Source organism: Phodopus roborovskii, unplaced genomic scaffold (assembly GCF_943737965.1).
Source record: "Phodopus roborovskii unplaced genomic scaffold, PHOROB, whole genome shotgun sequence".
NCBI lineage: Eukaryota > Metazoa > Chordata > Mammalia > Rodentia > Cricetidae > Phodopus > Phodopus roborovskii.
In genome coordinates this window covers 1468623-1484233 of record NW_026126461.1, presented here as the reverse complement: position 1 = coordinate 1484233, position 15611 = coordinate 1468623, and the positions used below count along the sequence as shown (strand labels likewise).

At 52.4% G+C, this 15611-nt stretch overlaps 1 protein-coding gene across 2 annotated transcripts in view; it reads left to right on the top strand.

The window, feature by feature from the left end:
* Nucleotides 1-14248, top strand: part of Ngef (neuronal guanine nucleotide exchange factor) — a 60884-nt gene extending 46636 nt beyond the window's left edge. For both annotated transcript variants that reach the window (XM_051190731.1, XM_051190730.1), the window contains exons 4-13: nucleotides 3215-3375; nucleotides 4784-4936; nucleotides 6494-6623; nucleotides 7711-7785; nucleotides 9331-9420; nucleotides 10374-10537; nucleotides 10921-11076; nucleotides 11836-11915; nucleotides 12570-12674; nucleotides 14002-14248. In XM_051190731.1, the coding sequence (XP_051046688.1) occupies nucleotides 3215-3375; nucleotides 4784-4936; nucleotides 6494-6623; nucleotides 7711-7785; nucleotides 9331-9420; nucleotides 10374-10537; nucleotides 10921-11076; nucleotides 11836-11915; nucleotides 12570-12674; nucleotides 14002-14192 (1305 nt within the window). In that variant the 3' untranslated portion in view covers nucleotides 14193-14248. The remainder of the gene's footprint in view (nucleotides 1-3214; nucleotides 3376-4783; nucleotides 4937-6493; nucleotides 6624-7710; nucleotides 7786-9330; nucleotides 9421-10373; nucleotides 10538-10920; nucleotides 11077-11835; nucleotides 11916-12569; nucleotides 12675-14001) is intronic.
* Nucleotides 14249-15611: the final 1363 nt, after the last annotated feature.

The following is a 15611-nucleotide window of genomic DNA, read 5'->3' as shown; positions in this document are numbered from 1 at the left end:
AGGTTGGGACAAGGAGTACCATCCCCAGTGACCTACTTCCTCTAGCCAAGCCCCACATTCTGAGGTTTCCTCTCTCTCTGTGTCTCTTTCTGTCTCTGTCTCTGTCTCTCTCGTGTGTGTGTGTGTGTGTGTGTGTGTGTGTGTGTGTGTGTGTGTGTGTGTGTTTGGTTTTTCTGACACAGGGTTTCTCTGTGTAGCTCTGGTGGTCCTGGAACTCCCTCTGTAGACCAGGCTGGCCTGCCTATGCCTCCCAAGTGCTGAGATCAAAAGGCCACCACCTCCTGGCCTGCATACATTCATTAAACACACACTCTGGCATACCTCACTACCTGATGCTGCCTGAGAGATGTCGCTCAGTCTGCCGTCCTCTGCTCCCTGGATGTAGCTGCATCCTTGGTGTAAACACCACTAGATCCTGGGTACCAGATGCCGCTGGTACCCAGTGAATGTGGGGCACAGGTGGCTGAGAGGATACCTGAGTGAGGAGCACACAGGGCCTGGGTCCCTCTCGTTTCTTTTGGTCCCCCTTGTTTTGTTTTGGGTTTTGTTTGTCCTGGGAATCAAACCGAGGGCCTTGCACATGGTGGGCAAAGCTTCTAGCACTGATCCATGTCCCTGGATCCCTCATCTCCCCTCTGTTGTCCTATAAAGGCTTGGGACTCAAAGCAAGAGAGAGAAGGAAAAGACAGCTACATTGATTTGGCAACTAATACAACATGCTAAATACAGATAAACACCCTGGCCGAGGAAAACTCACAGATGACTACCTACCTATAAATGGATAAGAGCGGGGAGTGGTGAGTGAATGGGCTCAGCCGGCATCAGCTGTGACTCAGGACAACGCCTGCTGGATGTCAACCACAGCATAGCCAGTCCCAGCTGTCCTCATAGTCATTGGGACCAAAGCTGTCAGCAGCAGGGTGAGGCAGGGCACTTGCAAGTCGAGTCCCAGGTGTCTTTGACAGTGTTCTTTAGAGCCATGCCATCTGGTAGACATGCCTCTCATGTAACTGTGTGGGGATGGTGGATTCCTCCGTCTGTGACAGGGTTGTCTACAGTCAGTTGGGTTAGTTACATGTGCTTGGAGCTCAGCTGCTCAGTTGTCTTGGCATTCTTTTGAGAAATTAGTCTTAACAGTGGGAAGATGAGTTACTAATGCATTTGTTAGCAGAGAAGCTTCCAGAAACCTTCAGGCCCAGTACAGCCTTCTTGTCTGAGCTACAAAAAACAAAGATGAATTCCCAGACACAACCTTATTGGCCGTCTCGAGTCAAGTGCAGAAGCGGGACCTGGGGTGTGGTGTGGCTGTGATGTCTCTGTGGGCTTTCTTATTGTTGCTGCAGGGCATTTCCAACTTACAAATGCATTCCTTGCCTCAACAGGCCTCACCAGGCTTACTGGCTGGCTTGCTTCACAGGGAAGAAGTGACTAGAAATGCCCAGTTTGCTGGGGCCCAGCCTGGCGGGAGTCATAACAGAGCCCAGAACATGGAAAACCTTTCAATTGAATCTGGGTTCTCACATCATAGAGTCGCATGACTTTGAGGGTGTTTTCACCACTTAGGGTGAAACAGGAGTGTCTACGTATCCCTTCTGGAAGACCCTGAGGATTAAATGAGTCAGTGCGGGGAACCCATTGGTGCACTCAGGCAGGTGTGTTCTGGAGACAAACACCAATCCCCTCCCCACCCCACCCCATCATTCCTGGAGCTGGAACTTGCCCTGCCAGATCCCCGAGCATTGCTGCTGTCTGACCTCAGTCTGATGTACTTGTTTCTAAAGATGGCTACTACTTACTAGCTGGCATGAAATGATAGAATTTAACCCCCACGCACCCAAGAAGCTTGAAGTGGAGATGTCAGCAGGGCCACACTCCCTCCTGAGCTCCAAGGAAGGAGCCTTCCTTCCCCTTCCAATCTCTGGCTACACCCTCCATCCTCCATGTTCCTGTGTCTCCCTTTCTCTCCTCTTTATGGAGATGTCTAAAATGATGGTTAGTCTCAGATGATGTAATCTGGAGTCATCTGAATTGTCTAGATCAGGTTGGCCTTGTTTGTATGTTTGTGGGGATTGTTTTATCATCTATTGACCCAGAACGATCCAGACTAAAAGTTGATGGCACCATAGCCTGAGCTTGGGTCCCGGACTGTATAAAAGAGAGAGAGTGAGCTGAGTAAGTGGATGTGATTCATTCTCTCTCTGCTCTTGACTGTGGGGGTGACTAGCTGCTTCGAGTTCCTGCCTTGACTTCCTCAAAATGGTGGGCTCTAACCTGGAAGTGTGAGCTGACTGCACCTTTCTTGAAGTTGGTTTTGTTGGGATATTTTATCATAGCCACAGAAACAGAACTAAACACCTAGCATTGGGGTAGGACCCACCCTAACTCCATAATGGTCTCATCTCAGCACCTTCAATCCAAACACAGCTGCCAAGACCCGTTTTTCACTCCAGGGCACAGTTGCTAGTCCTGGAGAATACGGTGTGAGTATAGATTTTAAAGAATCAACCACTGAACCTGCCACCCTGTCCCTGGGTCACAAGACAGTGGAGAGTAATTAGACAGGCGGTGGGCACAGTTCCTACTGGTTCCAGGGTGAGTTGTTTATAACCACCAAAGGCAAGTTAGCCAGGCCTGCTGCTGGATAGTTTTGAGTTCATCGCTTTGGTAAATTGGTAATGATGTTGGTAGGTGTCCCTGAAGGAAGGCTGAAGTAGATTTTGTATTTTTTTTTCTCTTTTTCACAGTGAAAATGGTTTTCTTGGTTACATTGTACAATCAGATGCTAAAAAAAAAAAAAAAAAAAAAAAAAAAAAAAAAAAAAAAATAATAGAGGTGTATCTAGGATTTTTCAGATATTTTAAAAAATGTGTAAAAGTCACCCCGAATCACACCCTTCCTGATTGGCACCTTGGTTTGTTTCCTGTAAAATGGGGGGGCAGGGTCCTGCCCTCCCTGTTGGTGCTTCCCATCTCTACACCAATAGCTATGGGTGAGAGTCATCTTCCCACCATCTGGCTCTGCCATAAGACCAGCCTCTCATACTGTTTCTTCTATGTTATTGGTCCTTAGCTTGCCACCAGGAAGACGTTCTCCTTTGCACGGGCATGGGTTGTCTTCTGCCACAAACCTGCCACCAGCCTCAGTAGCTCTGCATCTAAGAGCATTCTCAGCTCGTCTTAGCAGTAACCACATGCTCTCCTCTGTATCTGCACAGGCCATGTTTGAGCTGGTCACCTCCGAGGCCTCCTACTATAAGAGCCTGAACCTGCTGGTGTCACACTTCATGGAGAATGAGCGCCTGAAGAAGATCCTGCACCCATCCGAGGCACACATCCTGTTTTCCAATGTCCTGGATGTCATGGCTGTCAGTGAGCGGTGAGTCCTGGAGGGCCACTTTCCTCCGTCTCTTCTCCATGCTAGAGTGTGTTTTGAATGCTTTGGATTTTACATAAAGAAATAGGACAACGTTGTAAATTTAGGCATTGGGGAGATGGTTCATTGGGTAAAGTACTGGTCTTGCAAGCGTAAGGGCTTGAGTTTGACCCCCAGAAGTCATGAAAAGTCAGGTGCAGTGGGTTACACTTGTAATTCCAGTACTAGGCATGTGGGGACAGGAGAATCCCTGGGTTTGGCTGATCAACTGGTCAGTCTAGTCTAATTGGTGAGCTCCAGACTAATGAGAGATTGGCTCCTGAGGACTGACCTCTGACCTCCACACATCAGGTTGGCCAGTGTTACCTACACACTCCTCCACATCCCGCCCCAACATCCCTTCCCATCAACCTGTGGGCCCTGTGCATCCTTAAGGTGATGTGATTTGGAGGACTCTCCCACCCTGGCTGGAGTGGTATTGGTTTGAATCTTATGCATGAAAGCCACAGTTAAGTCTGTATGGGACTCATGACAATTACAAGGTCATCTGGGAGTGACTGTTCACCCTGAGGGGCCAAAGCCCAAATCCCCCTGTGGGCCAATGCCAATGTAGCAAAGACTGCCGCTTCCTCCCCCTCTCCCATGAGGCATCAGCAGTCCAGGAAAGGACGTGCGACGTGTGTTTCCTGAGGCTGGATCTGGGTGAAGGAGGAAGTGAGGGTTTGTGGAGGAGGACAGAATTAGGATGAAGGGCTCACTTAGTAACATCCCAGCAACCTGGGCAGCCAACTTTCCATGTTCTAATGAGGCAGGCAGGGTGTGGCAGAGGCAGGTCCCCTCTGCAGGGGAGAGTCACTCCGTGTCACATGTGGAAACCCAGATGCTCTTGCTGGCCGTGGGGCCCCCAGCCACCTCCTTTGCACTGACACCTGCCTTTTCTTTCTAGTCTCTGTCCCTCACTATGGCTCAGTGAGGCCAGAGCAACCTGTGAGATCTCCAAGCTTGCTTTTTACCTGTCAACTCTAGTGTAATTTGAAAAATTCCAGAATACAGAGCAGAGACACCCCATGTATTGGCCACTGGCTTAACTAGTGATGGGCATGGGGGTCAATCTAGGTTCATCTGATCCCTGCCTTTCCCTGTACCCAGGGGACCATTACGAGCCACATTTTAACTGCTATTCTGTTACATCGGTACATGTGAAAGAGATAAAGATGAGATGAGCCTCGTGCCTTCTCCCTCCCTGCATACTCCTGATTGTGTTATCCACCTAAAAACACGCTGTTCCCACCGGCTCAGATGGGCCACTAGCATGCGGAGTCCCACGCACCTTGTCAGTTGAGTGTGCTGGTGTGTTTAACCAGGCACGATGATTTCCAGGTGCCTTCAGCCCAGACTCTGCCTCTTGCAGGTTTTTGCTGGAGCTGGAACACCGCATGGAGGAGAACATCGTTATCTCAGACGTGTGTGACATCGTGTACCGCTACGCAGCTGACCACTTCTCTGTCTATATCACCTATGTCAGTAACCAGACCTACCAGGAGAGGACATACAAGCAGCTCCTGTGAGTATGCCCTGCCTGGGCTCAGCCACCCTTGCCTGGGCATTCCCCAGGAGCACACTAAGTCACAGAATCTGATCAGGCTGGTGACATCCAAATCTAGACTGTTCCCTGAGCATCTCGGTGTCACTAGAAAACCTTGAATCCACCTGTACTTCAGAAAAGCCAGCTGAAGCCAACCATAACGGTGTCCAGAATAGCCAGGAAAGCCTTGTAGGAAAGACTCTGTAGCCACAGGAATGATCCAAGGTCCAGAACATAGGACATGTGGGTGTGAAATAGTAAGAAAGGTGGACAGGAAGGCTAGCAGTGCCTGTGAACTGGGAACCAGTCTCCCGTTTCATGACCTTGCTTTGCACCACAGGGAAGGGCTGCCTTTGGAGTATTCACCCGTGTAAATTACAAATTTAAAAACCCCTCTAGTAAGGGCACCTATACTGGGGAATCGAGACCAGGTTTGCACCCACAGTCACAGGCACAGGGGTTTCTGGAATGTCCTGAGAGCAAAGACAGGGTTGGGAAGACAGGGCTGGGGACCTCATTAGAACAGCCACATCTATCCAAGTTGCCTGAGGGGGCTGGCAAGCTCCGCTTGGAGCATGGCAGCAGCTGCTATGTTAAGAAGTTCTGGGTCAAAGGTGGCACTTCTGTGACAGACGCTAAGACAGTTCTGTGAAATTCGCCCCAAAGGAGAGATTCTAGAGCAGTTATTTTGACAGAGAGATCCCCATGGCTTCTAGGCTCGGTTGTAGACACTGTGCGAGGAAAGTTTCTGTGTGCTGCATGTCCATTGTTCAAAGAGCCTCTGGATTTTGATGGTTTTTTTCTATCAAGCAACACGGTTAAAGCGGACATTTTAAAGTTTGGGTTTCCAGGCGTTTAGATGTTTTCCAGTAACTGTTTGGAAGTGCAGTGCTGTTGCTCAGATCAAATGGCAAGCACAATAAATGTCAGTGTCTTGACGTTCCCAAGAATCCTGAAGGCAGCTGGTTACCATGTCACTTTGCCCTGTGAGTGCAGATACCCCTGGCCCCACTAGAAACAGAGTGTAGCTGCCCTGATGTCTGCTGCCACCCTGCAGTAAAATCCCAGCAGTCATCCTCAGCAGCACTGTGCCACGTGGCCAAGCCCACCTGTCAAAAATAGCCCAGGCTCTCCTGGCAGGTGCCTGGAGCCCGCTGCGGTTGCCATCACTGCATCACTACGTGGGTTTACCTTGCCACGGCTTCCTGCTGGGTGAAGTCATCTAATTGTATGTCTGATTCATAACCCTGGCTACGATGGGATTCTTACCCCTCCCACACAAATCATGTTTTGCCAAGCCTTCATGGCCTGACATATGGAGCCACTATTGTTATTTGACGTTTACATGAACGGTTTATTTTCCATTAAAAAAAAAAATGAGGAAGGGGAGGGAGAGGAAGAGGGAGGCAGATCTCAGCATGTGCCTGAGCTTTGTCTGGCCTCCAGGAGGCTGTGTGTGGGGAGGGGGGGGAGCATCTCCTATTCACACCTCCAGGGCCTGAGCTCAGAGACAGTCCCCTGTGTCTGGATCTTCAGACAGGAGAAGACTGCTTTCCGGGAGCTGATCGCACAGCTGGAGCTGGACCCCAAATGCAAGGGCCTGCCCTTCTCCTCCTTCCTCATCTTGCCCTTCCAGAGGATCACGAGACTCAAGCTGCTGGTCCAGGTGTGACTCCTAACAGGGCCCTGGGCTCTGCAGGCCTCCCCTGCCCAGGCCTTCGCTCCCGCCAGCTCCCTGCTGGTAGTTTAGGGAACCCATTTATTAAACAAGGGCCCATTGGGGTCCTGTGGCGCTGCAAGCAATGAGGCCTCCGCTATATTCCAGAAGGGAAGATCAGGAAGTGGGCACAGCTGTGAGGAGTAGAGAAGAGTTAACCAGTCAAGGGTGCCTGGTTACTGCCGGTTGGAGGAGTCAAGGAAGAGATAAGATCTGAGCCGAGGCTCAGCTTAGAGGAGCCAGCCATAACAACATCTGGAAGGAAGAACGTTTTGTGTAGAGAAAACTGAACGTTCAAAGGTCCTGGGGAAACGAGAGTCATAGTAGAAGGGCCAACAGTGAGCTCAGGAAGCATGATGGGAAGGAACGGAGAGGCATAGGTGAGCAGATCTGGGTGTGGGGTGTCGGGCTCCACCCTCACCTGACCTGGTTGACATTTGTCGGGGCTCACTGTGGCTGCTACAGAGTGAGAGCAGGAGGGCAGGAGTCGACAGAGGAAAGGGTTATCCCGAGGGCTCGAGAAGCAATGTGAGTGTAACTGAAGTGAAGGAAAGCGAGGAACTGGAGAAACGACATTTACACTAAAAAAGACACGCCAACAGAGCCCCAGGACCATGGACTCCGTTTCCAGTGACCATCCAGGAAGGGAGGGGAGGATGCTGGTGCCCCGTGTAAACATTATGCCTCACTTGGGGACAAAGCTAGCCCCTAGCCCCACCTGAGCGACCTGGGTCCTTGCTGCTTCACACGGCCTCTGTGCTTTGCTCTTGATGGGCCAGATGGTGGCTCTGTGATGACGCAGAGTATCTACAGGCCCTCAGGACCTGTCCTACGAGGCTTGAACTGCCCACATCATCCTGGGCCCAAGGCATCCTTCCCTGGGCTGGCTGAGGGTCCCATGCCCTCAGTCCATCCGGTTCAGGGCTGTGTGTGTTGCATCTGTTAAAACTGCTTGAGAGATGCTACCACTGCGAGGGAGAGAGTGGGAGGGGAGATGGGAAGAGATGGGAATGACGGAGCGTTGCCCTGCCTTCAGAATATACTGAAGAGAGTAGAGGAGAGGTCTGAGCGTGAAGGCACCGCCTTGGATGCCCACAAGGAGCTGGAAATGGTAAGTGGTTTCTCCTGTGTGTCCCAGGGAGCATTTCCCCCTCTAGACCATTATCCCTACTGATGTCCTCTGTCACTGTGCCCTCTTAGCATTCCAATTATTCTGAGATTGGCTTTTGCAATCCTGAAGTCACTGGGGTTGGAAGAGAATCCACACCCAAGGTGGCTTCATCAGAGCCTTCTCTACACCACCCTACCCCTTTACCACTCTCTTCTTGTGCCCAGTGTGGGTGTGGAGGTACTTGCCGGGCACTCTTTACCAACATAGAACTCTGTTGTAAGCCCATGCCTGTCACAGCCCGATGTTCCAACCCACCCTCCAGGATCCAGCTTATATTGGTAGACCCTGACCCAGGGTTCTGCCCAGGAGTGTCACCCCACCCCTGGTTCATGGAGACGACTGTGGTTGGGATGGGTTGTATGTAGGCATCGGCAGCTGTCTCTAGCCTTCAAGTGATGCCTGGGCATTTGGCTTGTATCAATGATCCATGTGAGTTCTTTCTAGCCCCTAATGGGCAGCAGTGCCCTGGATGGGTCTGCTGGACCTCTGACCTGAGAGAGGTCAGCCAGCCCCAGAGGGATGTCCCAGAGGTTGGCTTGGGGGTGAGTGTGTTCCCTATTTTAAGCCCTTCCCTTCTCTTGTCTCTCTTTTCCTTTTGATGAAAGAGACACTGTTTCTCTTGCTTACTTTTCTTTTGAAGGTTTTATTTTTCCTCATTCATAAATGTTATTGATGATCAGATACAAGAAAATTCAGAGAGCGAACATAAGCAAAATAAATATAGCAAAGATGTCTGGTTATCCACACTCCCTGCCGACATGCTTTGGCCAGCACTCCTGAACAGATGCCTGCGTACACATACTCATACACATACATATATATACACCACACACACACACACACACACACACACACACACACACACACTGCCGCCATGCTCTTTACAAACAGAAAATGTGTCTAAAGCACAGCCTTTGCTCTTCAGTTGAGTACATGTTAATGATTTCAGAGCCCTCGGGTAGACTGTGCTTCCGTCATTGCTATTTAATGAGCAATTAAAGGTGATAACAGATTTTCTCATTCAAAGCAACACTGCAAGGAACATTCTTGTAGCTTCTTTGAGATCTGCATTTATTCGCAAACACTGACCAAACACCTGTGTCAGGCCGGGCTCTACTCTAGACCCCGTGAGCCATAGTCTAGGGAAATGCAGCATTATTGGCTTCTTGATTCCTGGCTGCATCCAGAGAAGTGGATGCACCCCCTGTGGGTGAGAGGTCAATCTGGAGGAGCCTTTCATTTTCCAGTCTAGCTGAGAAGAAAGCTCACATTTTCTTGGCCTGCAACATTGGCTTTCTAGTCAAGGACAAGGTCCTAACTTCTCCTCCAGACCTCACAGGGTGCCCCATTTTGTTCCAGACTGTGGTGGAGAAAGAACTCCAGCCGACATGAGGCTGGACAGTCAGTGTCAGCTCCTGGACACAGTGGTCACAGTGTATCTGGGGACACCTGGCAGACTGGCCTGACATGTCCTCCCTGTCCCAGGTGGTGAAGGCATGCAACGAGGGTGTCCGGAAGATGAGCCGCACGGAACAGATGATTAGCATTCAGAAGAAGATGGAGTTCAAGATCAAGGTGAGGCTGGGTCAGCCTGCGCCCAGCCATGGCGGTCCCACCCTACCCAGAAGCACAGGTGGTCCAGCCTGCACCCCAACACCCTCCCTGGCAGTGGAAGCCAGCCATCATGCACTATCACTCTGCCCACGGTTATCTTGTGAGAGCTGGGGTGGGGGTGCATAGCTGCCTGCCTGTGAGAATCTGGCAGTGTTACCGCATAGGGGATCCTAAGCAGTCAATGTATGGGGGACAGGGACTAGTCAAGGGATTCTCGATGCTGAGAGGTTTGCAAGTTTCTTCCTTTCTCCAGGTTCCTGGCAGCTTGCATATTGGCACATGGTACCTACTGATGGCCCTGAAGGCTGTGCATGTAGCTCAGGAGGATAGTACTTGCCTATCATGAGCAAAAATAAAAGGTCCCAGAAGTCAGAGGTCAGAGTTTGGGAGCTGAGCTGAGATGGAGGCTGTGAGGGTTCTTCTGATACATCTTGGGGTTATACTTGCTGGGGTGACTGCAGAGTGCCCAGCTCCCACTCCTGAGAACATCTGTTTGCAGGCATGACCTCTTTAACCCTTGGGCACCATTACATCCTTTCTTCTGTGAACTTGACCTCTTAGGCTATGTCAAGCAAGCTGAGCTTAATGGGTGGATGATCACACACACACACACACACACACACACACACACACACACACACACCAGACATTAGGCACGAGCACAGAAGCCCTGAGCACATAGATAACAGAAACACAGTACACATGCACAGCACACACAGAGGGATGCATGTATTCACAAGCAAAGTTGTACCTCCTGCTGTTCCGCTGCCAGGACTCTGGCTGGTGGTAGGTAGGACAATGACCCCACGCCGCCCTTGCCCACCGTGTCTCACAGCTTTACCCCAGCTGTGGTGTTTGTAGGACCCTTAAGAAGGTGCAAGGACGATGCCACCTGATGCCTCCTTCCCCCCCAGTCAGTGCCCATCATCTCACACTCCCGGTGGCTGCTGAAGCAGGGCGAGCTGCAGCAGATGTCCGGCCCCAAGACGTCCCGCACCCTGCGGACCAAGAAGCTCTTCAGAGAAATTTACCTCTTCCTCTTCAACGACCTGCTGGTGATCTGCCGGCAGATCCCTGGGTGAGCCTGGCGCTGACGGGCACTGGAGAGCACCCAATCTCGGCTTAGCCGTGGTGCAGAATGGTGGGGCAGCAGGTGGAGCCGTTGTTAGGGTCAGGTTTTCAAAGGTGTGCTCAGCTTTGGGCCATGTTGGCGCCTCCCTGAACCTGTTCCCCTGCTCCAAATGTGGAAGGCCTGCACAGGGTCTAACACTGTGCTCAACAGAGTGGCCGCTGCCCTGCCATACCCCAGGATGGGAACTCCTCTCAGAAGCAGGATAGCGGCGGGCGGGGGTGTAAAAGAGTGGCTAGCTAGGGCCGTGTGCTGGCCCTTCCAGCCAGTCAGAGTCCCCCCCCCCCCGCCCCCGGGACTGACCAATCCACCCTGGCTCCCTTGTTCCCCAGAGACAAGTACCAGGTATTTGACTCAGCCCCAAGGGGACTGCTGCGAGTGGAGGAGCTGGAGGACCAGGGCCAAACGTTGGCTAATGTGTTCATCCTGCGACTGCTGGAGAATGCAGATGACCGGGAGGCCACCTACATGTTGAAGGCATCCTCCCAGTGAGTATCCAGTGCCACGAGCCACACCCAGTGTCACTCATAGGTCGATCTTTCCCAGGTAAAACAGACCTCAGCACACATCTGTAGGAGGCTGGCTTGTACTCAGCACCCATCTTTCCCATGATGACACTGTATAGAGGGCCTCTGCAGCCTCTTCCTGTTGGGGTGTGGATGGCAAGGGACGGATGCACGTTCCTGGGTTCTCCTGTGCAGCCAAGAGCAAGTCCATCTTAGAAAATGGGATGCTTACGGCTGATATCCCAGTGAGGCGCTATCCCCCCTCCCCTTCCTGTTCACTCCCTGTGTGGCCTTCAGCCCTTCACTCTCCTGTGTCAGAGCAATCAGGGCAGTTACTTCACAGCTCCAAGTACTCGGGGAATACTTAAGACATAGGAATTGCTTGGTGAATCATGGAGCCTGGCTTTCTCCTGACCTGCCCGAGTGGCCTCCTCTCCCTCCTCTGAGCTCAGCTAACCTCACCCTACCAGGAGTTGTCCCCTGCCCCGCTGAGGCCCCAGGGTCTCATTCACAGGATTAACGGGAAGTGGTGACAATATTCCCAGCTTGGCCACAGCTGAGATACTTTAACGTACCTTTGGAGCTAGCCTGGAAAGAAGTCGCAGGGGCTCACTGTGCAGCTAACTGAGCTGTCCTGGAGCCAGGCTCAGAACGTAGCTGACCTGGGGGCCCCACTGCATGCCAAAGGGCCGAGTTTGTTGGCTCTGAAGTTGGGGCACTGCCTGTCCTGTTCCCATGCAGGAGTGAGATGAAGCGTTGGATGACTTCGCTGGCCCCCAACAGGAGGACCAAGTTCGTGTCCTTCACATCCCGGCTGCTGGGTGAGTCCCTGGTTTAGAAAAGGGGGCTCTTGGTCTGCTTTGGCTAAGGCTCACTGGGCCTCAACTTCAGGGTTCCTACTGCCTGTAGGATGGCACTTCTGCCCCACAGAAGTATGTCCGGGCACCACCCAGGAGGTCAGTGCCTGTGTGTGTACACAGGCTGCCTAAGCATCACCCGATTGCATGTTAAGGAAGAAACGAAGGCCCCCGAGTCTTAGGAGCCAGGCGGCAGAATATTGAACCCAAACTCCAGTGTTCTTTTGGATTTTCCAGTTGTCTAAAACTCATACAAGACTCAAGGGAGCATGAGCCTGGCTACCTTGTGAAGAAGTTATTGTCCCGGCCTGCTGGCCTGTCCTCACCCCAAGCTGCTCACTGGGTCACAACCTGAGGACAAGAAGTTCTAGGCTGAGCTCTGCATCTTAGCTGTTGAGTCTTTCCCCCAGATTCCTGGTAGTCTAATGAGGCCTCCCTAGGAAGTGGTGCCTCCCTCTCAGAGAGGACCTTTCTCCCTGATGTAATGTCCCAGGACTCAGCCACCTGCTGCTGGCAGCCTTGTCCCTGGCTCCACTGCCTGTTGTCCCTGCTTGTCTGGATATGGGGCAGGGTGGAACCTTTGATGGGGACACACCATACCACTCTCCCATCCTGCAGACTGTCCCCAGGTCCAGTGTGTACACCCATATGTGGCCCAGCAGCCCGATGAGCTAACCCTGGAGCTGGCAGACATCCTGAACATCCTGGAGAAGACAGAGGATGGTGAGGCTCCCAGGGGACTCCACATCTTGGCTAACCATGCCCCTCAAAGGGGAGGAAGACTGATAGCCTGGGTGTAGGACTAGATAGCACAGTTAGCAGGTGGGCAGGCAGAACGCAGCATCCTTGCTGGCGCTGCACTATCCAGGGCATCCCTGGGCCCAGCAGCCCTTGGTTTTCTCTCAGATTTCCGAGTCTTCATTGTATCCTGTGAGCTGTGAGGCTCTTGGAGGCCTAGCAGGTGGCGCTCTGTCCCCTCACCAGCCTTGCCTGTGCCTCAGCCCTCCCCTAGGAGGGTGCTGCACCCTGACCTCAACCTGATTGGCCAAAGCTTCTGAGTATGACTGTGACCACCAGGCCAAGAAGCCTTGTTCCTGCCCAACCTGCGGGTGGCAGGCAGAATTAGCTCCAAATGGGTTTTTTTGTGTAGCCCTTGCCCAATTTAACCCCCGTGTAGCCAATGTGTCAATCCCCACTTTTGTATATTAACTGTTCCTGATCAAGATCCTAGGAGCAGCTGGGTATGATGGCACACACCTGTCATTCCACCTTTCAGGAGACATGCGGAAGAGAGGGATCCCTGAAATTTTGTGAGTGGCCTGGGCACAGTAGGAGAACCTGAGGAATCAAATTACCCGAGGGAAACAAAGGCCCCTTCCTGTCCCTCCTTTGTTCCACATCGTGAAGGGAAACCAAGTGTTCACCACAGGATCCCTCTGGAGGTCCCAGGGACCCCCCTGCCCTATCCACAGCACGAGCCACTGCCTCACACCCTCCCAAGCTGGCCTGCAGAAGGCACACCTCTGACCTGGGTAGGGACAACAAGTGTGGCAAAGACTTCTAGGAGAGGTGAGACAGCAGAGAAAAAGGTCAGGGCATTTGGGGACTCAGGGTGCCCCCAGTTGATAATGCTACCCACCCCAGCAACCACTTAGCCCTCTGGTTGAGATTCGGTGAGAATATGCCCAATGAGAGGGTGAGCTCACTGTCCAGGTTTGGTAATTACGTGGTCAGCTGTCTCCTACAAGGGCCCCCTGGATGCCTCTTTTAGGGGTGGCCCTTCAAGCCTCTTGAGCTGGTATGGGACAGACTCAGAACATTCAGAAATAGGCTGCCACTCATGGGAAAGCCTTAAGTCTGGTTCTTGGCACTCCATGTGCTTCCTAGCACACTGTAGGAGCAATCCAAGCTTAGTTGGGTTGAAGCCACTGCCCTTCAGGAAATGCGGAACTCCTGAGTGCTGCTCAAGCCTTGCTTCCCATACAGAGGGGAGCCCTAGCTAAGGAAGTCCCAGCCCTGTCTCACCCTGACCCTAACCCTCCTTTTGCAGGGTGGATCTTCGGTGAGCGCCTACATGACCAGGAGAGAGGCTGGTTTCCCAGTTCCATGACAGAGGAGATCCTGAACCCCAAGATCCGCTCCCAGAACCTCAAGGAATGTTTCCGAGTCCATAAGATGGAGGACCCTCAGCGCAGCCAGAATAAGGACCGCCGGAAGTTGGGCAGCCGGAATAGACAATGAACTCCCTCTCAGGCACCAGCCTGAAGGAGGGGTGTGGGCAGAGGTGGAGAGCAGGCCCAGCAGAGAACCCTGACAGACACAGAGGATCTTAGGGAGGAAAGGCCAGTGCCTTCCCGGCAGCAGGAGTGGCTTGGGCCTGCACTGTCCCTGCCTACACAGTGGGGGCACTAGTGTCCTGGTCATTCACTTGCTTATACACTGGTGAAAGGCTAAGTATTTTAAGCAGTATTACACCATCTCCTCTCCAGCCTCTCAGAGCTCAAAGAGGGTAGGCATGCTCCAAAGACCTTCCAGTGACTGGAAGAGCCCCACATAGGGGTTCCTGGCCTGAGGCAGGCAGAAGGTGACTACTGACAGGTCCCCTGAACTGCACGTGCCCTTCCCTACTTTGGAAGCTGTTAAGAGTCTACCAGGCACACCAATGGGCCGCCCCTGCCCGAGGGAGCTCGATGAGCAGGGCTGATGCTGCCTGCCGCTCCCTGTGCCTCTGCCAGCCTCTCTTGCACAGCCAAGCCCTGCCCTCAGCAGGTCTCCCAGAACTTGGCTGAGGGTTCATGCCTCTGGCTCCTTGAAGGGCTAGATGTCACTTGTGTCTCCTGGCCCCTGAAGGAGCCCAGGTGTTTCGCAGAATGAATTGATCACTGCATCCTTTATGGTCATGGTTTTAAGAAAAGCAAATATCATTTTTGGCTGCATTAAAAGAAGCATCCTGTATAAAATAGGCCTATTCTCTATCACCCTGGTGCACACAGCATTGAGACATATGTTCTGGGTTGGGAAGGAGGGACAGCCTTCCAGGCCTGTAGGAGAAACCTCTTCCCCAGAAGGGGGCCACAGACACTAACCTCAGGTCTCAGAATGGGAATGATTTGGGCCTCTGCTTGTGGACAGACTCAAGAAAGGACCCCTCCTGCTGCCGTATAAGTACATATTTACAAGGCCACAGGGACCCTGGGGTATCAGCAAGCAGTGGCCCTTTAGAGGATCTGACCCCAGGCCTGGGACCCAGACTCCCAACCTGCTCCAGACACTGGTCTGAATGTCCCATTGTGCCTCCAGAAACAGCTGGTTCCACTACCCAGGCCTGCCCAGCCACCCGTACTTACCCCTGTTTCTAGCCCAGAGTGTCCACCCCACTGCTGTCCTAGGGAAGTGTCCAGGGCACTATGCATGTGCCAGAAGATGGTCTATGTCAGAACAGGCCTTTTGATTGGTTGGTTTCTTGAGACTGTCTTCCAGTATAGCCCAGATTGGCTTTAAACTTGAGGTCCCACCTCAGCCTCCTAAGTAGGCATTGCTGGCATGTGTCACTGTGCCTGACCATGAACAGGCCTTGGTTTGAGCCACTGGACTTTGTGTGCCTTCCCACAGATCACAGCAAAGCTCTTGGTGATCTTGAGATCTCCAACCCCTGAGCAT